This window comes from Hippocampus guttulatus, chromosome 1 (genome assembly GCF_054856545.1).
Source record: "Hippocampus guttulatus isolate MCC_2025c chromosome 1, RoL_Hgut_1.0, whole genome shotgun sequence".
Taxonomy (NCBI): domain Eukaryota; kingdom Metazoa; phylum Chordata; class Actinopteri; order Syngnathiformes; family Syngnathidae; genus Hippocampus; species Hippocampus guttulatus.
The window spans coordinates 10,263,310-10,288,266 of record NC_141261.1 but is presented as its reverse complement, the minus strand read 5'-3'; the positions used below and the strand labels follow the sequence as shown (position 1 = coordinate 10,288,266).

At 43.4% G+C, this 24,957-nt stretch overlaps 1 protein-coding gene across 4 annotated transcripts in view; it reads right to left on the bottom strand.

Moving 5' to 3' along the window:
* The window catches only part of tns2a (tensin 2a), a 53,907-nt gene that overhangs the window by 27,925 nt on the left and 1,025 nt on the right, over positions 1 to 24,957 (bottom strand). For 3 of the 4 annotated variants that reach the window (XM_086108787.1, XM_086108777.1, XM_086108768.1), the window contains exons 2-3: positions 9,017 to 9,122; positions 8,524 to 8,561 (exon numbers count right to left, since the gene is read on the bottom strand). In XM_086108787.1, coding sequence (XP_085964913.1) covers positions 8,524 to 8,561; positions 9,017 to 9,122 — 144 coding nt within the window. Of the gene's footprint in view, positions 1 to 8,523; positions 8,562 to 9,016; positions 9,123 to 17,446; positions 17,612 to 24,957 lie in introns of those variants that run through there. The other variant, XM_086108796.1, reaches the window with a different exon arrangement.

Genomic DNA, 24,957 nt, shown 5'->3' with positions numbered 1-24,957 from the left:
ACAGTTTTTGAGTGTTTAATCAGCCTGCCATGCATGTTTTTGGAATGTGGGAGGAAACCAGAACGCCCGGAGAAAACCCACGCAGGCACGGGGAGAACATTCAAATTCCACACAGGAATCGAACCCTGCACTTCTGCACTGTGAGGCCGACGTGCTCACCAGTTGGCCACCGTGCCGCCCATGACGGCACATTACCAAACGAAAATGCATGAAGTGAATAATAACCTTGTCTCAATTCACTCATTCAAATTGATTGTTTCAATGTAAAATCTGGACCTATTTCCTTGAACACCAAGCTGAGGTATGCGTAGAGGGGTCATGACTTATTTTGTTGTATGAATCGCAACAGGTGGATACATGGCTTGATTACAACTTCTTCCATTTAATGGACCAATATTTAATTGTTCTGCCTGTCACTATACGTGGCTGGCATAGATAGTTGGATAAAGACGCATGTGTAATTGCTAAAGTATAATTTTCAGACAAATGAAGTGAAATTGGATCATTTCCCTCGGCGCCCCTGATGGTCTTTCACGGCACACTCGGGTGCCAAAGAACCCTGGTTGGGAGGAGCCCATATTGGTGACTTCTGACATGTGAGGCCAGCTAACATAGAGTTGTTCACACTGTTCTGCACGTCTCTGTCTGGGTTTAGCACTTGTTCCCACCCTTTCCTTTGGATCTGAAAGGAAAAGAAATCAACCTCTGTGTGCTTCATTCTGACTCGGAGCAGCTGAGAGGATGGCCGAGCATATGTTAGGTCACGCGGGTCCCTGAGGTGGAGCTTTAACCTCCACGTGGAATGCATTTCCATGTTATGGAGGTGGGTCAGTGCATACATCAAGAAAAATGCCCACAGCGAACATGCAATCCAAAAAAAAAAAAAAAACAAGAATGCACACATGTTCATGCTTGCACATGCGCGTTCATTGCTGCCTGTGCGTGCGGAAGCCCACGCACTTAAAGCGCACGCTGACGAAAACATCAGCTTTCCCTTAAACAAGGACTCAAAGCTGGAAAGCTAGTACGTAAATAAGCATGGGCAAATAAAACAAAACAGGAAGACAAGAGTCAGGATCAACCGTGTAAACAAACTTTTCACTCCTTTCCTCCCTCTCTAAACCTTTGTGCTTCAGCCGCCGTCCATGGCATTTCTGTTACCGGTCCTGATCTTAATAAGAACATTCAGATACCCACATTTCCTCCAAAAAATAAATAAAATAAAAATCCTCCCTCCCCATTTTCCACAGCTGCAGCTCCCATCAGCCTGAAGCCAGTTTAAAGGAAGCACGATAAAGCTGTCACATTTATCGCATCGCACAATCTTAACTTTATTTATTTCTGTGATATTTTTTTTAGGTATTGTTTCATTTTGTTTAGCTTCTTTGTATCAAAGAAGAAGAAACGTGGCTCAGCGGCACTCTCTGACGGTGTGAAAATGAGTGCGAAAGGATGTTCATCTGATTGACTGGCGACAATTCAAGTTCACAGTAACCCCAAACGAGACTGACGGTTATAGAAAATGGATGGGTTTTTTTCCCTTTGGGTGGGTGTCATTGTTGATTCGCGTACACAACCGGCTATATCGAAGTACTGTCTCTTGTTTTCTTTGCTTGTGTTGCATTTTATTGAAAGCACTTCTTTGATTACAATAAAACCTTTCACCTGGTAACTATCAAAAAGGCGTTTATGGGCAAAATGCCCCTAAATTCTTGTGAAAACAGGCTCACACAAACACACGCGCACACACTTATAAGTGTTTTCATGAGTTTCCGGGACGTATGTCAGACACGCTGACAATGGATACCGGTACACGTGAAAACAGGCACACACACACACACACACACACACACGGTGGACCAAGTGAGACCTTGGCAAAGTCAGTAGTCATGCAGTGTCTCTCATGTCAAAATCAGCCCCCCCATCACACACACACACACACACACACACACACACACACACACACACACACACACACACACACACACACACACACACACACACATACACAAAACATGTCTTCCTATCTCTGCAATTACCAGAAGTGTCTGCGATAGCACAGTTGTCTGTGCCAGTTGATCATCAGCAGAGACAGACATTAGGTCCCTGCCACATGACATTTGGTTTGTGTTATCCTAAATGACTCACTCACATGACTAAATGGTGGGGGGGGGGGGGGGGGGTACGGGGCCAGCTGCAGGGGGGGGGGGGGGGCTGCACTCAAGGCCACATAAAGTAAACTAGAGATTCATCAGGAGCGATACCACAAACTGGACTCGCAACTTTGCTTGCTGAAAAGTGAAACACGACAAGGATATTGGAAAGATTCAGAGAGGGATTTGTTAACCATTAAATGGCCGACAAAACCACCACGTCGGCAAAATGTCCCTCATGTTTAAACGGTAAGAAGGGGCAAAGAGTCACCGATTACATCACAGCAGAGGTATTATTTGACCAGCAAAGGAAGTCTGGTGGGACATGGAGGCGGGGGGGCGTTGGCTCAGCTGTATGACGGGAAAACACAAGACTGTACCTGAAACATGTTTTCTATTCTATCATCCCGTGGCATCATCATCGCTTCCTCAGCTGTTCTCGCTCTCTAGGCAAGGGGTCAGGGCTACGTTTCCTGCACTCTCTCCCAGCTGGAGTGTCTTTGACTTTTGGGTTAGGTAAGACGACGAGCACCCTAATCATCGGGTACTACATCAGAAGTATGACGTTGGCACACAAATGAAGCCCCTATTACACAAGATCAAGTAGCTGGCACATGTTTTCCTTTCCTTCCAAAGTTTATTTTGGTATTATATACAAATGTAATGACTCAATGGATGTGTAGGCATGAATCTGTCTCACAGATGCTCAGTTTTGTTGATTTTGGAAGTCTGTTGAATGGGAGTTCTGAGTGTGTCTCTGAAACAAGCGAGTAATGTACGTGACCTTTCATTTCCATTGTTTTACGGGGGCGGGTACTCAACTCTGCATGGCAACAAGCAGTCGCAAGTGCGCACTTGACAGTAAAACCTAGTTGGTTGCCACCTCCTTTTTTTCATTTTTGAATGTCTGAGCACAACACTTGTCAAATGTAGCTCATGTCCAGTAGTTTACAAGACCGACAAGATAAATGCACCCGTAGGACACAAAAACAAGGCAGCGGGAATTCTAATTACATGTCCACACTTCACATTCTGTGGCGGTGCGACAAATCTTCCGGGCAGCTCTTTGAACTTGACATGTACTTTTTAAAAAATATATAAAGACATAAACAAGGAGTTTATTGTTAGAATGTTGAAATTAAAACATAGGAAGCACACACACAAAAAAAGAAAACGCTAAAGGGGACCATTTACAGCATGGTGTCTAAATCGAGGTCCGGGGGCCAGATTCGGCTCGCCATGTCATTTTATGCGGCCCGCGAAAGCAAATCATGTGTGTGAACTTCCAGGATCCTTGCTAAAATTGTACCAAAATGTCAAATTGCCATGTGTAATAAATAACATTAAGATTTTGCAATAATTTTGCTACCCTGTTTACACGCACTTGAAAAATAATTGAACAAACAACAAATCAATAGTTGACTGATTTCAAAACGAGTAATCCATCAATTCCAAGTCATAATGCAATGTGATGAATTAACATTTATTTGGTTTCACTGTCATAATGGCCCTTCGAGCGAAGACGTTAACCCCAAAGTGGCCCGTGACAAAAATGAGTCTCACACCCCTGATTTTGAAGAATGAGCACAATGCACGTAGTGAGTCAACCCATAATACGCTCGACAAATTCCATTTATAACGTTTAACATGATATCATCAAAAAGCGCTATTGTGTGGTACTGAATTGCATGACATTATTGAGGATTTTTTTTTCTCTGTACTTCATAAATTATACGGTCAGTCCCTCGAGCATGTGACTCTCGATGTGACTGACTTCTGCAGTCTGAACTTGTGATGTCGGATGGCAACCAATGGCCTCTTTCATCGAGACATCCCGTTAGTTTTACAGTTTTGTTTTGTTTTTTTGCATTATCCCATGAGAGCCGCAACTGAAGGCAGCAGTTTGCTACCAGTACTTTTCACGCTGATGTGTGTGCGTTCTTACAAGAATCAGATGATTACTAACAGTGACAATGTTAGTTTCCAAATCTTGTGTAATGCATAACATACTTGTTGGAGCGCGAGATTTGAGTGCCAGGTGTTTATATCAACATTTCCATCCCAGCACCCTTACACAAAGTTTGTGCCGCTGTGACAGATGCACCTCCAAAAACTGAAAATTGCCAGGTTGCCTTTGCACCCCGATTTGTGTCTGTGATTTTCTATGAAAAATGACACAGGGAGGGGGGGGAGAAAAGGCAGAAATTGCTTCTTTCTCTTTACAGGCAGTGCAAAAGAGCTTTTGATGAAGTTTTCTGTTAGGCCAGCGGAAATTCCCACTCTTTGCCAATTATACAGACGGGCCAGTCAACTTGTCAAAGGTTGCATTTCATAAAACTTAATCCTTCCTTCTCCCACTGTTCCCACTTTTCCCTCCTCCCTGTTTCTCACATTGTCTTGTTCCAAATTTCTCTCCACATCTTTGCCCCTGGGCCTCATGCAGCAGGCCCAATGCACGCCAATTTTCCACTGAGGATCAAGATAAGAAAGGTCTGTTCTCGGAAGAAAGAAGCATGCCCAAAATAAAATGGCTTTTTTGGAAGCTGTGCGTTTTAAGATGATAGAGATGAGCCACCTGCACGCCCTCGACACAGTGGGCAAAGATTTGGCGAAAGAATGACAAAAAAGGAATGAAATACTTTTGCAGAAGAAAGTTTTTTGTTTTTTTTCGTGAGAATGGACACACACGATACTCCACCGTTCAGTTAAAAAAAAAGTTAGAAAGAAAGATGAGTCACCAAGGTGACAACTAGAAGCAGGATGTAAAGGTGGCGGACATCCCGTGTCAAAACACGCATGTAGTACACTGCATGTGGCGAGGTGGCGCCAAATGGGAATGAAGCGCAAGAAAGGAAACACCTTGAACTTATCACACTTGTAACAGCTGTTTACCGACATCCAAAACCCTGCTGAAGAAAAGGCCTTGGACCACCAAACTCCACCTACGCTAAAACGAATCTGAATACATTACCTCCCACCCTCCTTCGAGGTTAAACATGGTGCCCAGAGGCCCCTTCACCCCTGCCATATCCGACCACTCCTTTCCTGGGCATCCAGAGGCGATTGATATCGGCCAGCAAAATGCATGTGGAGAACGACTACAGGGCAGCTTATTCCAGAAATTGCTGCTGTACTGAATCTCAATTACGTTTGTCCTGAATGCCATATTATAGATGCATGCAGAAGTGTGAACTCCAGGTTCAGAAAGTAAAAACCCTGCCACAGTTTGGCTTTGGTGTGAAATCCACATCTGGAAAGTAAAAACTCGGCCACAGTTTGGCTTTGGCCACAGGCGCTTCTTCTCAACCGGCTCGTTTGGAGCTCATTTGCCTGCCAGTTGAGGCGAAGCACCTGTGGCCAAAGCCAAACTGTGGCCGAGTTTTTCCTTTCCGGACGTGGATTTCACACCACTGCATGCATGTTATGAAGATTTTGTTGAATGGGTTTCTGACTATCCCACTTGGGTTGTAAACATCTCTCACGTTGATACTGTACAAGACGGACAAAATTACATTGATCGATTGATTGATTGACTGACAGAGTGATCGAGAGGTTTGATGACTGCAAGCCGTGTGGTATGGCGTAAACTCTTCAGTCCTAACAGCGCTTTTTGACGTTTCGGCTGGCAGTTCAAAAGATAGCACACAGACCTGAAACGTCACAAAGAATTTTCAGAAACTCAAATGTCATCATGATTTAAAAAAGAAGAAGAATAATTGTTTCTGCATAGTTTCACCTACAGATAGAACAGAAGTGACAGCATGTTTTTAAGTGAAGCTAGCCTGCTAGCCTCTCCTCTTTAATGTATCAATATCTGTATCCAGAAAAAAAAGTAAAAATTTAATTTAATTCCGAATAATAATAATCATAATACATTTTATTTATATGCGCCTTTCAAGACACCCAAGCACACTTTACAATAACAAAAAACACAAAACAATACGGGTTGAACAGCGGCAGCCAAACGCGCCAGCGTTCACTCAACCCGGACGTCAGAAAGAAACCACAAGGGAGGGAGAGGGGGAGAAAATAAAAAACACGCTCGAACTATCCTCATTTTGAGGATAATTTGAGTTAGGCAAAAAAACTTCTGCACAAGCATATGACAGTTATAACAACAACAACAATAATAATAATAATAGCAACAACAAGGCAACGATTATCTGCACCAACTGCACAACTGTCATCGTATTGTAAGTATGGCATCACTGCTCACTTTATCTCCGCTTGATTACTCTGCACATCACACGGCTGCCATTGGGTGGTACGACTGCACAATGGTACCCTTAACATGAAGCAAAGTCTTTCTTCACTTATATGTCATGTCTTTAGTTTCTCGTAGCTGCTTGTTTTTGCAATACAAGTGTAGCCTATGCTATATATGGAGACAAATTCCTTGGCCAATAAAAATGATTCTGATTCTGTAGATCTAGGACGCCATCTTGTGTGGTTCTAAGACAAACAAGATTATTAGCACAACTCATGAAAAAAACGCAATGTCCACATTTGAGCTGAAGAAAGACGAAAACACGATAACTTTTTAACACCTGAAATGAATAATGCGAAGCAATTTTCTGTCCATTCCGAAGAATACAGTGAAAAGAGGATTTGATAGACCTCGACCTACCCACTCTTACCCACTCCAAGCATGGCTGCCATACCCCCCACCCTCAGCCCCCCATCCTTAACTCAACTCTGTCTATTCATTAGAGCATCCCTACATCAATGAGCCTTTCACAGAGGCAGCAGGGCGGCTATGGAACGAGCTTGCAGCTCTTTCTGAGGAATGTGACAGGGCGGCCACTGCATTAGCGCACGTCTCCAGACTTCTGCACCCACTGTGCTCTATTCGAACACTTAACTGCAAATAATGCATCTACTATGCTTATTGATGTGACACATTCACTATTAAAAGTATACATCGTGTCCAACTCAAGCCCTGCGGGTCATATGAGGTACTTGACATCATTTAATTTAGCTTGTGGAAAGTTGCTACAAATTTTCCTTGAATTCTGTTCAAAACTAGCTATTCATTATAAAACATGAAAATAATCAAATGCAGGTCATATGATGGGGCAATTTTCAAGATTCCCTGTCATACAGGTGAAGGATAAGAAGCTTAATCACGCTCTAGCCACAGGTTTGGGGTGTAAACAAACACGGGGCTGCTCAACTTCTGGCAAGTGGACGTCATGGCAATGAATTCGCTTTTGGTATGACTACTGGCAGAATTTTAATCAGCCTCTAGTCTTCAGGTGAAGCTAAAGCCGTATCAAATGCCACTGGTGTTTCTATAGCATTACCATTCACTTTTAGTTCAAATTGTTACTGTGTGTGAATCGTTGATCTCCAAAACAATTTTAACGGTGCGGTTGCACTTTCCTTAAGAGATTTTAAGCTGTTGGTCGTTCATGTTAAACATCATTTATATGTTCTTGTTTTCGCTGTTTTTTGGGGGTTTTTTGCTGACAATAGCCAATATTAATCCCCCCCCCCCCACCACACACACACACTTTTTTTAATACAGTGGTACCTCTACTTACAAATGTCTCTTTAGTTTTTTAGTTACAAAATGTCTCAACAGGAAAATATTGCCTTGTTACGAAAGAAATTTCAAGACACGAAAGGTAAAAATACAGTATGTGTCGCAACTTGAGGCTCGGAGTTTCCTGAACGTAACATACTTATAGCTGCTCTGCTATTGGCTATTACCGAACATGATCCTGGCATCCCATTGGCTTAGAGAGACTTTTACTGTATGCGTCTATATGTGTAGATAGATAGATATGTGCCGATGCAGCGTCCTCGTCATCTACCCGTCATGTTCCAATCGTTTTATGTAAATGTGAATCACCCAGAAAACGTGTTCACCAGTCGGACGATCGCTCACAATGCTGATGTTTGCCTTGGACATTTTTGAAGGATTGTGAAAAGCCGACAAAAGCGAACGTCCTTGGATCAGAGCTTTACAAAACGCCAGACAAAGATCACTTCTGAGAGAGAACATGGACTAAAGAGGGCAAAAAACGACGAGGACGCAGTTAAAAGTTAAATGACCATCATTTTTATTCTTTACGCTATTCTTTGGTTTTCTTTACACGATGCACAACTTTGTAGCATGTATTTGTTACATATTTTGATGCATTTTTATGCTTTAGGAAACATTTATGTCTGAATTTTGGGGGGGTTGGAACGAATTAGGGCATTTACATGAAAAACGTGTCTCCACTTAAATTTTCTCATAAAGAAATTTCTTCCAGAACCAATTAATTTCGTCAGTCAAGGTGCCACTGTATTATAATGTGCAAGATGTTACTGTACAACACACACCCGCAAGTTCTCACATTAACTTTGCCAATTTGAATCTTACCTTGCTCTCGCACTTCCTGTGAGTGGCTGTCTTACAGACTGAGAAGGAAAGGGGGACAGACACAAAGGGGGAAAAAAACCATAAGACCACAGTCATACTATTTCTCCACTGGTCAAAAAAAGAAAACAGAAGTTAAGCACTATGACATAATCAAAACGGACATCATAGCGTCCGATAGCCAAAAGATGTTGAGTCATGCCACAAAGCTTGTGAATGTAGCCCTGAGAATTGGAATTCCTTCTGAATCCAGATGAAAACAAGCACAAGTTGTTTTCTCTCTAGTCCATGTACCGTCAGGCTATCCGGAATGACGTAAGTGTTTAATAAGCGTCTTCTTATGCACTGTGACTTTGGCTCATGGTGACCTTTTACAATGAGTCCACGTGGTCTCATGATGTGGTGAAGTTAGGACAAAACACTCCCCCCACCCCCCCAATCCCCTCATTCCTTCAAATTCATTCCGGCACGTCAGTTTCCTAAAGGCCGACATTACCTCTGCAGAAGGAGCCGAGGTTGTCCACATTCTGGTGACACACAGTGCACTGACGCCTCTTCTTGAAAGTCTTCTCCTTGAAGGCGTGAGGCTCCCCCTTCGCTGACTAGTCGGACACAAACAAAAGGATGATCAGAAAAGCCGTTTTGTAAACACCGCTAACGCATCCGGCCGTTGGAGGGAGTGCATCAAAGAACCTGGAGGTCATACCGAACAACACGGTTGCCTCGCAGCCCGTGACCAGATTCAATCCAATTCACAGCGCTACCAATCTTATGCTATCCTATCTTAGTTGGTCGCACGAGCACTTGATTCATTCGCACCTTTTTTTTTTCCTTTCATGGGGTCGCAACTTGTAATATAAATGCACACGCATGCAGTGCGTAGACAAACGGGGACTCGTGGACCAATGTGCATGCGTGGAACGCATACCGACGTGCTGAAATGTTTTATGGATGGAAGAGCGTCCAACGCGCTTGGCGCATATGCGGACATTACGGAAGACTGAAAAATGAGGCGTTTTTTAATCGCAATGTCTAAAACAGTGGCTGTGTTGGTGAGAGCATTGAAAAATATGCACTCGCACCAAGAGGACTGGATGAAATTCCCACACGTGGCATTTGTGAGCATTTTGCTCGCAGTGTCGAGCCCTGAATTCAGTTGTTAATTTCGAACATGTTTAATAAAAGATGCGGAGTTAAAAATGACGAGAATAAATACAATCTACAAAGTTATAAAGTGCTTAGATGTAGAGTGAGCGAAGGAGGACGAGGAACGACAGAAGTGAAGGAGCGTCGTCTCTCTGTACAAGAAACACCTTTTAAAACCTTGTTTGACTCATCTACACAAGAGAATTTTTGTTTCCTCTGAGGTAAGTCCTTGGTAACAAAAGACACTAAGTTGTTTGCGCACTTTTTCCATGATCCCGATGCTCCACTCGACTTTCGAGGCTGGTCATTGTTTGGACAGCTGCCTGCTTGTTGGCATTGCCCACTGCCAGCTGCGTTCAGAGGCTCTTCGTAGAAGTACACGAAGAGTGAGCGCTAGGCACACTGGTTGGGTCTGATTGGTTATGTAACATGTTGGGGAGGGAAAAGTGATACCGCTTTTTAAATATATGCCTGTCATACTTTGGGAAGGATTTCTAATGGGATATTCACTTCATTCAAATCAATAGCGCATGATGATTTGCGTACTCTGCAGTAGAATCGAAACACGATCTGTTCCCACATGTCTCCATGACATCACAGGTGCTTTTAGGGTGGCAAAAGCATTAGCTTTTTCCACTTGCACCACAAGTAAATAAATCCTGAGATGTCATTTGACCAAGGCAGAGCAACAGGGCAAATGGCTAGAATTTTTTACCGCCTTAGTTTGAACATGGGAAATGTCAATCAAATAGAACTTGCTACGTGAGGTAAAACTGCCTCCAGCTAGCCAATCGGTGGGAAACTAGCTACAAGATAATGCCGAGTTATGGAGAACGGTCTGACTACGGCTGCCTGCGGTCGGTTTTATATTGTGCTCTTTATGCCGCTAAAACAGACGATTGCTGCCAAACCCTTATTCTTAATAGTTATGTCACTACTGTGGTTTCACTAACACCAACAATGTGCGATTCTTAAATTATAGTTAGCCTCATATATGCTGTTAAAAGAGAGTTGAGATTTGGGTTTGGAGAAGCCTACAAAATAAAGATGTTCAAGTAACAATAGGGAGCTAGGATGACACGCAGTAGATCACAAACTTCTGCCAAGTCCAAATAACTTACAAAAGTTTTCTAATATAGAAAAGACAGCAAGCTAGCTAGCTAGCGTGCAGATGCTGGCCGTGTTGTAGTATTTGTGAGTAATAGTATTAGTATTTTGAAAGGCAAGTGTGTTGGATCATTTAGGGAGCGAGAAAGTTCAGTTATATTAGCACCAAGGCTATTGCTAACATAACATTATAGGAAAGAAGAAATTGAATATTTTACTTTATTTCACCGTTTTTGTGGGATGGGGTGGTGGATGTCAAATGAACATAACAAAATGGCCTCTTGATAATGTAACTGCTCGTTATGCTAGATTAAAATATGAAGCAAGCTGCCCCTGATATAGACCATTAAGATTGTTGATGTCGGGTTATTCTTCTTACTAAAGACGACGCCATCACTACTTTGAAGGTGATCTATAAATGATCCAAACGTTTAAGCATTTCAACAACTTTGCAAAAGGATTACAGTGGAGGAAAGGAAAAACAGCTGGTACAGAACGAAAACAATCCAGGCGCCAGGATCATAATTACTGCCACCATTGGAGATAATACTCAAGACTGTTTCTCGTTAGATTTTTTTACTGCTGATGGATAGAACACATCCAAAATGAGACAAATGAAATGATTGACCCACAATGTGAATGCACCACCACAATAAAGCAGACGATGTCTGTCTGCCATTTGGGACTCTTTGTAGTAATGGACACGAACATCCTTTTCAGCAAGCTACAAAGCATCCCACAGCTGAGACTCGTCTGCATTTGCACTCAGTGCCACTTGATGTAAACATTTCAGATTTGTTTCTAATCTAATGATCTCTTCACATCTTTTCAAGGTTTCCCACAACTTAAACAGCAGAACCAAACTGCATGTTTATTTGCTTGGAACAATTTTGCCTTTTATCTACTAATTAATCGATTCATTTATGACAGGAAAATTATTGTTTTCCACCACTATCAAAAATATTTACATTTGAAGTCCGAGCATGATTGCAACATTAAAAACTCAGTGTTTACATTTTCAGATGTTTCAAGCACTGGTTGGAATGTGAAAAAAAAAAAAACATCTAACTGACAACGAGAGATATACGGTATGTGCATTCGGATTGCAGTGACCCATCCGATCCAGAAGATTGCGCTGCAGCCTCTACCAAAGAAATCATATTTTAGTGAAACCTGAGAACTGCTTTCAATGATTCAACAAATGCATATAACATCTCCTTTAATACCATTCATAAATAGAAAAATGTTTTACCCTCTGTCTTAACATTTTGCCGACGCTTTTTTTTTTTTTTCAGGCCATCGCATCTTTGAAAACTGACAGTTCATCGATGCCTGTCATGCATACCTCCTCGGTCTTATAGTGCTATTTTTCTGATAATTTTTATAATGAAGCTCTGTCTATCTAATTTTCTTTGGCATTGCTATCCTAAAAAAGAAGCACGTTTGTGCCAAGCAGCCTTTTTGTAAAAAGTTAGTGGAAATTATTCCTATTGCCGCCTCTGCATCACCCCATATGCCAGGATACAACACGACCCCTCAACAACATATGCTTCGTGCACACACACACACACACACACACACACACACACACACACACACACACACACACACACACACACACAAGAGGCTCTTTTTCAGTTCCTCAAGCAGCGAGACGAAGCAGAGATTTTAAAGTCAAAGAGATGCTGTCTATCCCGAAATTCCACCCGATGCAGCACTCGGCAAAGGAGGGGCTGCGCATATGTACAAGCGAGGTACACAGAAGGCAAGGTGCACGCATGCACATGACTAAACAAACACATCGACACTGAGAGGGCCATTGGTGTGCTCCATCACTGGAAGCTTCCTCACTTCTTCCCTTGTTTTTTTTAGTTTTTTTTTACTTTCTAAAAATAACCTCATAGTAGGACAAGGGTAGCCGTTGTGTGGGAGGGCTGACTGGATACCATGACCTCAGATTAGGTCACAGATGGTCAGTGACAACGACACAGGACACACATGTGTGTCTTTTCAATGGTTTGCCATTCAAGATGAGGTGTGTGCTTTTTGTCACTTACAGTGGAGCGTGATCAGGAAATCATCATGACTCAGAGAAAATTTGAATCACAAATGGCTTATCTGTGATAAATTATTGATCCATCCATCCACATTTTCTGATCCACTTTATCCTCACAAGGGTCGCGAGGGTTGCTGGAGCCTATCCCAGCTGTCTTCGGGCAACAGGCAGGGTACAACCTGAACTGGTTGCCAGCCAATCGCAGGGCACACTCAGACGAACAACCATTTGTGCTCACAATCATGTTTAGGGACAATTTAGAATGTTCCATAAACCTGCCATGCATGTTTTTGGAATGTTGGAGGAAACTGGAGTACCCAGAGAAAACCCACCCAGGCACGGGGGAGAACATGCAAACTCCGCACAGATAGGCCGGAGCCGGAATCGAACCCTGCATCTCTGCACTGTGAAGCTAACGTGCTAACCAGTCGAGCACCATGCCGGCTGATAACTTATTATGAATAATTATTGTAATTGAATTGTTGACCGATGTTATTTCCAAATAACACAATTCAAAGATGATTTCTGGTCACACAACTGTCACGTTTACCTTCACTTTTAACTGTAACCATCTTGAGACCGTAGGTTGTAAAATCAAAAGAGTTCCTGTGTTAACGCAAAGTCCCGGAGTGATGGAAGAGGAGTCAAGTGCTGGACAGAAATGTGATGATTTGATCTCCCCAGCACTACTCCATATATTTTATATCACATCCATCCATGTCCCTGTTAACCCTTCCATGCACCCTGTAACCTGATAACATGGTAAGCTGTCCACTGGAGTAACCACTGTCCCTGAGAGAGTTAAATTTTGCAATGAGCAGGAAGCTACCCCACCCAATTTCGGAAGAAAATCGGACTACGCCCTGGACTGGCCACTCGTCAATGACAGGATGCACTTTGCATCAAACAGCCTCCAGAATCAACAGCGTTCTCTTTAAAGAATTGTATTGAAGAGTGGTCCGCAATTTTGACATTGGTGGAGGACCGACAAGGTACCTTGAGAGAAACAGAATAGTAAGATTCAGAAATGATCTGTTAGTCATTTTCGCAACTGTTTTGCTGTAGTGAAATTGCCAAAGAAGTGGAATTCGACAGCAGATCAGAAAGTTAGAGCGCGTGCTGCAATTTCAAGGAACGTAGCCTACCTAAAACGACTGTTTTCCTTTTGAAAAAAAAATGTGACTGTACTCATTCATTGGTTTGTTTGTGATATCATGCTTATGTAAGTCCCACCCTCCATTGAAATGCCGTGACATGGGTCGCTATCAGGATGCCAGCATCCACTCCAGTTATTACACGTGTGTTAATTTCTCTGTGTGTGTGTGTGTGTGTGTGTGTGTGTGTGTGTGTGTGTGTGTGTGTGTGTGTGTGTGTGTGTGTGTGTCCACTGGGTGGGACAGGCAGGGAAGGGAACAGAGAGTGCCTGTTCCTGAGGTGAGGTCAGTGCACCACCACAGTGTGCACTTCCGCTCCTCGGGACTCCTGCTGTTAGCACATAAACAAGTATACACACACACACACACACACACGCACACGCACATGCATAAAATCCAGCACTGACAGCCCAGCTGCCTTCATTCATGTTTACCAGCAAAATACAACATCTGCTTTGCTTTAAAAATGCAAAGCATGTGAACTGAAGTGGGCCCAGAGAGAGCGTGGCATCATCCAGGCATCAGTCAGCTTGCAGGAACACAGCTGTTGCTACTTGGAGATGAAGTTGGACATCATCTGCATCCCAAGCTATCTTAAAGGGAACACATCATGGAAAAGTGACTTTTCAACTGCGTGTACGGAAATTGGTTGCAGTGTCTGCTCGCCTATCACGTGTGGAATTCAACAAACAAGTAAATCTTTTATCTGCCTATTTCCAAAAGTGTGTGTTGAAGCAAGCCGTTCAAAATGTTGCCGAATTGTCAAGTGAAAATGAAGATGGGCAAAGAGCTGCCACTTTGAAGTAAACTAAACAGAAGTACTGTCATGTCAAAGCCAAAAGTTAAGCAGAGGTGCAGTGTTAGTCTATGACAGGAGACACATACTGTACATCAACGTTCGGTGAAGTTGGCTACAGGGGGCGGCGGTATTTGAGTTGGTCCGCTGAATGCGCCACCTGCATGGATCAGCGCGCTAATTGGCAAATGTAATACAGCGACTTGGGAATAGTACATGCTGCCTCCACAAGTGAAAATTTCTGGCTTTCGCTGTTCAAATCCAAATCGCCTTTCTTTTCAGACTGCAGGCTGTTTGAAAACAAAAAGCCTCTCCTGCTAAGCCCCCCCCCCCCCCAGTCACCACAGTAACAAAAGCCCATTGGCCCAATAACAGGGCGTGTGAACGATGACTCAGTTGCATGAGATGAAGATGCATTTTAGCTATTGCAGTGGTGAAATCCCTCCTCCCACCCCCACCCAAACCCCAAAATAGAATAACACATAATAGGCCTGCTTTAATACTGTTGGATAAGTTTGGCTGAAAGTGAATACCTGGAAAGAACAGCCTCCTGGCAGTGAAGATTCATCCCGCACCAGAGTTACACCGAACGAAAACTATCCCAGACACACATCATTAATCTTTTCATTTATTTCCAACTTTTAACCAGACATTCTTGATTAAAAAAAAACTCTTTCCAGTGTCACACATCAAATATGGTTTTAGAACTTACTAATGACAACAAGCGCTATTGACGGAAGAAAGCCTGGTGGCACTGCAGACAATGTTATCTGCTCGCTGGTTGTTCTTTACGTCGCAAAGCAGGATGGCGACGCCGACAAGGCGTCATGATGCAGAGCCAACACAAACAACAATTATTAATCATGTTGACATGCTGCGGACATGATGTCAAGTGGAGTCCCACGCTTTACGATGCTCAAGATGCCGAATTTATGATGGGTAATTTACCCTTTGCGCAGGTATTTGTAACATTTTAAACAGAAAAAAACGACGGAGGCATGATGCAGAAGAAAATCTAAAATTTACTGAACATACTTTCATCATAGCTGCAGCTATGGAATATTTTTACAATCGATTATTCCACCGACAATCCCATCGATTAATCGAGTAGTCAGGTTTTAAAAAATGATTTTGCATCACTAAACACAATAACGCGTAGGCATTAGTTTTGTCCACTTGGGGTCGCCAGTCTGACATTCTACTGTAGTATCTGTGACTTTGAGTGTATTTGGCTTTAAAAGGCGGGGCATGGCCTGGTGAATGACATGGGCTCCAGCGAATGAAAGAGGAGAGTTGTATAAATGATTACGGTGAGATGTTGGACGGGGTACGGGGTTCAAATGCTCGTGTGGTGTTCCTCCAGATATTCTAGACAAAATATACTTAATAATATATAATAATATGTCATCAAAGACTCCAAATAGTCCATAGGTGAATGCCCTGTGATCAGCGGGTATACCCTATCTCTCGTCCAAAGCCAGCTGGGCCTGACGCACGACCCTAATGAGCATAAGCGATACAGAAAATGGGTGGATAGACATTTTTAAATTAACAGGGACCAGTCACAACCGCCCCTATAACCAGTTAAAAAATTGCTCCAGGTCTGTCTGTTACTTCAATAGGATTGACAGTGCTATCCACTGGACATCGAGCGGACAGCAACACAATTTACAACTGACATTGTGGCATGGGCTCAGGAAATTACTCGGAAAAAAAAAAGTTAAAAGCGATTATGAGACTTGCTTGTTCATTCATTTCTATTTCCTAATTAAAATATGAAATTGTATTAAAAACATCTGGACACAGGAACAGAAAGTCAGGCAGAAATGGAAATTACTCCCCATAACATCAACGGGTTATGACCCATTCGATTTGCCATATAATATTCAGAATTTAAGATATTCTATTCAAATATTAGATACAAATTATATTTGGGAAATGACGGCATGAACTCAGAGGAGACGTGTCGTCACTGTTATATGCAACAGTAACATACCGTTATATTGATCTGTATTAAATATAAAATACAAATTGAAAACACAGACCTAAAAAGCGCCACCGGCTGGGTGCCGTGCAGCAGTGCCTGGTCGCGCTTGTGCAATGCGTGCGCCACCGGGGTACTATTCGCCAATGAACATTCACGTGTTCCATGTTTGGAACATAATTCACCATTTATCTAATGTAAAATATGTGCCTTGGCTCAGGAGAGTTTGGGAAAACACTGCACATGCAGACTGTGCACGCACGCACACGTCTCCGCGCACTGGTGAGTTTCATAGTAATCCTTTAACTGTGTGACATTAACGCCAAATGACTTGCTCTGACGCAGTAACCCCGAGGGGGAGAAGGGGTAGGGTGGGGGCGGACTGCTTAATGCATCATATGACCCCCGCCCCCCCCCCCCTCCCGAAGAGGCGCATGTCATTGCAATGAAGTTAAACGTTACAAGGAGTCAGGCTGTGTGAGAGAACTTATTTGCGCGATTTTCTCGGGGCACGAAGTAAGTCCAGCGACGTGAATTCTGCAGTTTGAACCGACGTCGTCAAATTCACGCGGAAAACATGCCACTCAATCCAAAGTGCGCATCACTCATCCGACACACACGAGTGTCGAATTAGCAAGCACACTCGGACTTCATCACCCGCCTGTCACACTAGTTGCTCTTACCTTGCTCACTTTCCCGCTAAACATGCTTCCAGTGGTTGAACTTTCAACGGGGGCCCCTCATGCCGAGGCGAGCTTCCACGAACACGGCCACACTCTTTGACTGTTGCTGCTATGAGATCACTTGTTTGCTCTGCCCCGGTCCACCCTCCGAGTGTGTGGTGGTAGGGGGCGGTGGTGGTGGGCTGCAGCACAGGGTGGGGCCACACGCAGCTCTGTGCTTCTGGGGGCGTGACATTACCTCTTCGCGCCCTTCCATTGGTCACTTTGGGAAGGGGAGCGCGAGGATGGTCCTTCCGGATTGGCTCAAATGACGCCTCTTGTCACAAGGCGCAGGTACAGTATTGAATACAATACACACATACAGTACATTATACGTATTGTATACCCACGCACGCACACACACACACACACACACACACACACACACATCTATAATTATGTCCACTTTTGCACCAAAAATTCACAGAATGGGGTTCAGCCTGCCCCCATATGGTGGCATTTTGATGCAAAAATGTGGAATAATCCAGGTCATTGTTTCATTGACCTGTATGACCAGTAATTTTTCTACTAGCATCCCTAAAATTTAAGGTTCGCGGCCACTGTGCTCCTATGACAAAAAAAAAAGACTGGAGTCTTGAAAGGATACCTAAATTGGCTTTTGCCAAATCCTGTTTTAATTTAAAAAAATTAATATACTGTATTTTAAATGGTTATTAATCTTGAAGTTTTACATTCTTTTCTGTATGGGTGACAAAGAAGCAGTGGTGACTTTGTATTATGGGCATCAGGACATTTACTTCTCGTCCAGAAGCTGCAAGTGGTGAGTTTTATTTCTTAATACACTGTATATATTATATAGACTAAATACATTTGAATTAAATTTTCTAATCCACACAAGGGTCGCGGGCGTACTGGAGCCTAACCCCAGCCGTCTTCAGGCAGGAGCCGGGGTACACCCTGAACTTGTTGTCAGCCAATCGTCGGGCATACATAGGTGAAAACTATTCATGCTCACAATCACACCTTGGGACATTTAAAGCTTTCAATCAACCCATCGTGCATGTTTTGGGGATGTGGGAGGAAACCCAGAGAAGACCCACGCAGGCACGGGCAGAACATGCAAACTCCACACAGGAAGGTCGGGGCAGGGAATGGAACCCTGCACCTCCGCACTCTGAGGCGGACGTGCTAACCATTCGACCTCCGTGCAGCAGTGATTCATTTTTTTGGGGGGGGGGGGGGGGGGGGTACTGTCCCAACACTGACACGGCTGTTTATGACGCTATTTCCTGAGCCCTAATCCTCCTGCCGAGCAACAATCGCCATGACCAGGAAAAAGAGCACAATAGCTCAAAACGTGGTTCACTTATAGTTTATCAATGAATCAGTTTTGTACTGTTAGTCTTGACTCTAGAACATTACCATCGAAATATAAATCGGATTTAAATTAAATAAGATAGAGAGCAACCCCCCCCCCCAACCATTTTCTTCCATTAAAAAAAAAATCTAATACCTGTACCAGTCAACAAGTGATCAGGACGTGGTGCTGGAAAGCTGCAACACACGGCAGTGTTGCTAAATACAAAGTATACAGTGTGCTAGCACTGCCATCTAGCGGTAGAAATTAGATAACTGCGCGCCAGGATGACGGCATGATTTCTCGGGAGCTTGAAATTCCATCTGTCTGTGTTATGTTGTGATATAATTTATATGCACGCACAGGTAGGGATGTTGGGTAATTGTCTCTCTTCCAATCACAGGAGAAGGTGACTGTCGTTCTGAACATAAAGGCACTTTGTACGTGCCAATGCAGTCCATCCAGGGGCGGTTCTGGATCAATTTCACTGAGGGGGCCGGGCTGGGGCCAGGGGTTTTGATGGGGGGGCACATTCAACCCAGGGCTAAAAAGACAGATTCGAAATCTTATTTGACTTTTTATTTCTTCAGACTTGGGTGTCTTGAAAGGCGCTTAGAAATAAAATGTATTATTATTATTATTATTATTATTATTAGGAGGGCTAAAATGTCTGCAAGTGTAACAATACGTCTGTTGAGAATATTCAAGCCAGGTGATGATATGGTACCAGCCTGCCGGGGACAAAAATTGCAAATACACTGAAGCTGATGTTTTACATGCATTTAATTATCCAAATTTTAAAAGGCAATGTCTTATATATTGATCCTGTTAAATAAAAATTAAAATAAAAAGGGAGACTAAAAAAGTTACACACACACACACACGCGCGCACATACACGCACACGCACACACACACGCAAATAGCACTCGTGTCGTGGTAATTTCCTTCTCTGCGGACTGCTTCTCATTTTCCCGCTCATTTTTAAATGGCGCAGCGCACTAAAGGGTCCGACTAGAATGTTAAATCACGCGCTTTGGTTCCACCTTTCGCGTCGGCGACTCGGCACGACTGCGTAATCTGCGCTCGGAGGGGGGGCCACAGGGGGGGCCAGAATCGGTGCTACAGGGGCACTGGCCCCCGTTGCCCCCCCCCCCCAGAACCGCCACTGAGTCCATCCCCTCTTGTGATACGCATGGAGTATCTGGATTTAGATTTTTCTTTTTTCATTTTCTATTTCTTCTTGGGGGTTCATAATTTACTGTATATTTGATGGAACGTGGAAGGGGGGCGATTTGTCAGAGAGTTGGATTCACAATGAAAGGTAATACTGAAATAAGTGTCATGAGCGAGTGCCACTCATTAAAGTCATGAGGACAGAGAGACAGGAAACCCATGTTTGGAGTTGGAACGAGGCCATGGGTCGGTCGCCGAGGTGGGGGAGGGTCGCGCGTGGAAAGGGATTTGGGGAGTTGAGGGTGGGAAAGTGGGTGAGGTAGAATGACTTTAGATGTTGTGAAGTTCATCAAGTCATCGTCATTTAGGTTGTGTTTGTATGCTCTGTCCAAATGAGGCAACATGGACCAAGGGTGGACAAGGCTAAATGACAAAAAGGACGGAGCGGGGGGACGAGGGGGTGCGGGCAACAGGAAATGAGAGGAGGAGGAAGGGGAGGAGGCATAAAAAGCGGTGCTGGATTGTGTAAAACAGCACTCAGCCAGAGTGTTGATAAAGTGCAGCTGTTTAAGAGCAAGAAAGCATGAGGGACGACTCGCTCACGTGTTTTTCTTTTTCTCAGACACTGCAATGATACAAAACATATTCAGCATGTATAGGAGGGGGGGACTGACAACCCACATTTTCTGGAAAACATGCCGATATAATGCAAAGCATTATAAAGTGATCATGCAAATCGTTTTGAAACTTCAGCGAGTGAGCATCTGATGGCTGAACACAATACGCCATTGGTTTTTGGTAGTATGTAGGTGCTGACCACAGAATGGTATCGGTGATTGCAAAGAAGGAAAGTGTGATATCCATACATCCTTAAATGGAAATGACTGATCGCAAAGGATGCGGTTGCTCAAGATAATACCGTATGTGCAATACAAATAATGAATCCATTGTAATCTGTCCTGAGTCCTCAGCCCTTGCCTCTGCCGGTCGACAACGTCACGGATTGGTCATCACTGTCAACGTGTGGTTCCCAATCGGCGCGTTACAGCACATGAGCGGTGTCATAAGAGATCATGAGGTGTGGTGCAGAAAATGAATTTCGCTTAATTGGTCAGAAAATCATTCTGGACTACAAATGATGTATCGTTGTTTATGAATCTATGCCAGAGATGTTTAATGACAGGGAGAACCATTCTATGATCTTCCACAAAATGGCAGGAAGTACATTTGCCCTGGTGTCCAAATTCACGTGGCCTTCAACTCAACTCAACTCAACTGTATTTATAGAGCACTTTATAACAGCCATCGCTGTATACAAAGTGCTGTACATGGAGCAACTATCATATATACAACAATAAAACAGTAAATCAAAAGCAAAGACGGTAGAAAGCACCAAACAGTAAAACTAAGATCAAGTCGGAGTCATGCTGAGTCAAATCTAGCTTCATGGCAAAAACTTCAAATCTCGCCGTAATATCTGGCCTTCGGCCAACCAACATTCTCCCGCTCTTCGACACCACTCTACGCCGCTCTTCTTCTACGCTGGTCCAGTGGAAATTCGCCACCGTTTATGTAGACCTATGCAGTCCATGAAGACTACATGAGGACGACCCTTCAAAGGATTCAGCCTGTGAAGACTTACTAGATGACGCAGCCCTCAAATTGGGACGCAGCTAACGTCTAAATAAAACTACTCAATTTATTTCAACATCCTTCCTCGATGCCAAGATGGTGCCACCGCAATAGTGTTATTGCGGCTCAGTCACACTCAGTGGCTGGTATGGGAGGAAGAAATTATAATTTTTCTCGAGTGGCGGTGCATCCAAGCGCGTGTGAGTAGACATGCAGGCATACATGTGGTTGTATTTTTGGTAGGGGTCTGGGCACCCCCCCCCCCAAAATAAAAGTGCACCGGGGCCTATCATCAAGATGTTACTCGTCTGAGCATGAATACAAAGCCAGCGGCTAAATAAAGGTTGTGAAACACTGTTTTAGGGGAGTTTGGAGACTGCCAAGGGAAATGGTTTATTTCTCTTCCTTTGCCCTCCATTATCTGTAACAAAGAACAAGTCATCTAATTTTGGCCCAGACTTTGGTCCAGATAATCGTTTCGAAACCACAGGAATCTAGCCTACAGTATACAGCAACCACATTCGGAGTTGAAACCACCTTTTTTTGATAATGTTGGTTTTTTTTAGTTTTTTTGTTTTCGCTAACACGGCTTGAGAGAGAATGTCTTCAGTTGTGTTCTAGTCTGAAGTGGCGCTATATTTACCAACAGATGTCCGCTTAGCGTCTCGAGTGTGTTTATAGTGAATGCCTGCGGCTGCAGGCCGCAGTCTCGGTCACTCTAAATGTTGTTGTTCACATGAAAATTACAGAGGGCGATGGACAAATGTGATACAAAACATCACAATGTCAAGTCGAATTAGTTATTCTAATAAGGGAACGCAAGAGTGGTTTCTACTTTTCAGTGGTGGTTAACTCTTTTGGAAGATGTGTTGAGCATGCTAGCTTGCTAGTAATTTGCCAGAGATTTACCATACGGCTTTTGGTGTTGCTGTGAAATAAATGCTTCGAAAGTCATACAAATATTATGGCCTCTATTTTCGTAGACAGCGTACATGCGCTCAGGCTTAAAAACTGTCGCATCTTCATTTTTGTGGCGGTAAAAGCCTCGTTTAGTGTGTCTGGGAATTTGGCAGACCGCGTTGCGAACCGATGGCGTTTTCTTTTTAAACGCCCCTGGCGCATCTGACAATTCGGTGGCTGAAAGGAGTCGAAACATAAGAGCAGATGAAACCAGGTCGAAATTGTGGAGCAGAATTTGATCGAGGTGCAGGGAGACAGATTCTGAGCTACGCAAATATGTGTGGTGGAGGTCATAGAAGTTCTTTTGTAAACATAAACAGTGCGCATTGAATGTATAAGTCTTGTCTTGATGATATTTTTAAAATCACCCACCAGGGGCCACAGCCCACGATCAAGGTGGAATGTGGTCTCTAAGTGCCCACTTCAAAGTGATCTGTAATTACCATGGCCAACTTTACATCATCCGCAAGTGGAGATTTCTTTGCAATTCCTTTTAAAGACACTTTGCGAGCGTCAATCTCATGTAAGGACTGCAGCCTTGTAGACTGTGTGCCTCTCCCGCACTGAAGCAAGTAGGCGGTGTTCACGCCCACAATGGAACAGACGCCCGTTTCTAATTATCTGCAATTTTAAAAAAAACAACAACAACAAACAAACATACAAAAGAGAGAAAACTCCACCCATGCATCGAGTTACGCCGTGCTTTGAGCTGGACTTTCACTGAGAATGTAAATGGAGCCTTAGGACTTAAAACGGCAATAAATTCCATCACATTTCGTGGAGGAAAAAAAATACACTCCCTGATGCATACTGTACATGCACATTTTGTATCTTATATGTCAAATCTTGCCATAGCTTCTGCACTACATACTTCCCATTCCATACCAATACTGTATGTGATGATCAAAACAAGTTTTGGAAGGAACAAAGATGGATGTCACCACATGTAAAAAGAGCTCAGCTTCATGACTTTTGCTGTGCTTGTTATACTCACTTAATGGTTTCCCACAAGGGTTGTATCGTTTAGCGGAGCTCTGAGTGTTAAACGGAATCATATGGATTCAAACAAGAAGCAATGACAAGCAATGACTGAGGGCCACTGTTCGTGACGTTATTGTGGGTGGGTCTCAAATCCCACAAGATCGTACATGACTTCAAACAAATGCAGAAAGGATTAAATGCACATTTTTGGTAATAACAAAAAATATGATGGTAAATATGAGAACTAGGAATGACATAGCACAAGCTACAATGTAGCTGTAGCCTAGAAAGGAAAAGCTGTGTACCACCTGTCACAGGTCAGTCTTGGTACTACTCTTATTTTTCCCTCCTCATGAATCGGAGTCTGGCGCTAAAAAAAAAAAAAAAAATTGATGACGATGTTGAAATTCTCCCTCTTTTTTTGTTGCTGTGTCTCAAGATATGTTTAAAGAAAGAAAAAAAGCTACGCTGAATGATGTTAAGTGTGCATCATCACTGTATTCATTCACTTGACATTTCCGATCATGGTCAACTCCAGAAGCTCAACAGAAAACATCTCTCCTCAGAAGAATCCATCCAAAAGTATCTGATTTGTGGATCCTACACCTACCATTTCTTGACCAAATATTTACAGGAACAAACCACGGTATGTGATCTGCTGTTCACACGCTATAAAAAAAAACCTTGAGACAAACAAGTGCATTTAAAAAAAAAAAAAGACTCCATAAATAGAAGAAACATCAACTCTGAGTGTGATCGAGCTGCTTCCCACAGACATTGACTCTAGCAAAGGTCATTCGCCGCCGGTTGACGTGGTCCAGAGGGCGCCGCATTCCCACAGAGCTCACCATGTGATTTTGGCCCCGCGGGGACATGCGGTGCAACCAAGCATGTGTATTCAAATATGGAACACAGATGGCAAAAAAGGCAAACACATGGGGAGACAGAGACGGGCCGCAAATACTTGAGACTGTCCTAAAAGTCACAGAAAACAGGTATGTACACAACAAACCGTCTTTTAACGTGCTATCTTCTCATTTTGCCACCGAAAAGAGCAGTAAGCAGCTACTTGACATTCTCCATCTGCCGGCCAGACTGCCCTCATTGTGCATTGTCAGTGCGCCATCGCATTACAGTACTGACAGCATCACGCCCCGCAAGGCTGCTTTTTGTGTCGCCACAAATGTGCACTGGGATGACGACGTCGTCATCGTCATCAAGTCAAGTCGCATAGAATAGATTGTAAAATCCGATCTGTCGTTTGAAGCTCTCTGTCTGAAAGTTTGCTACGCCAAAACATTTTTTTGGTCCAATGCCATCACAGGTGGTCGTGATTTAAAATACAATGAAGAGTGAATGACGCCAGCGTGTGTTTTTCTTTTCAAAGATGATTCCATCACATGTGTT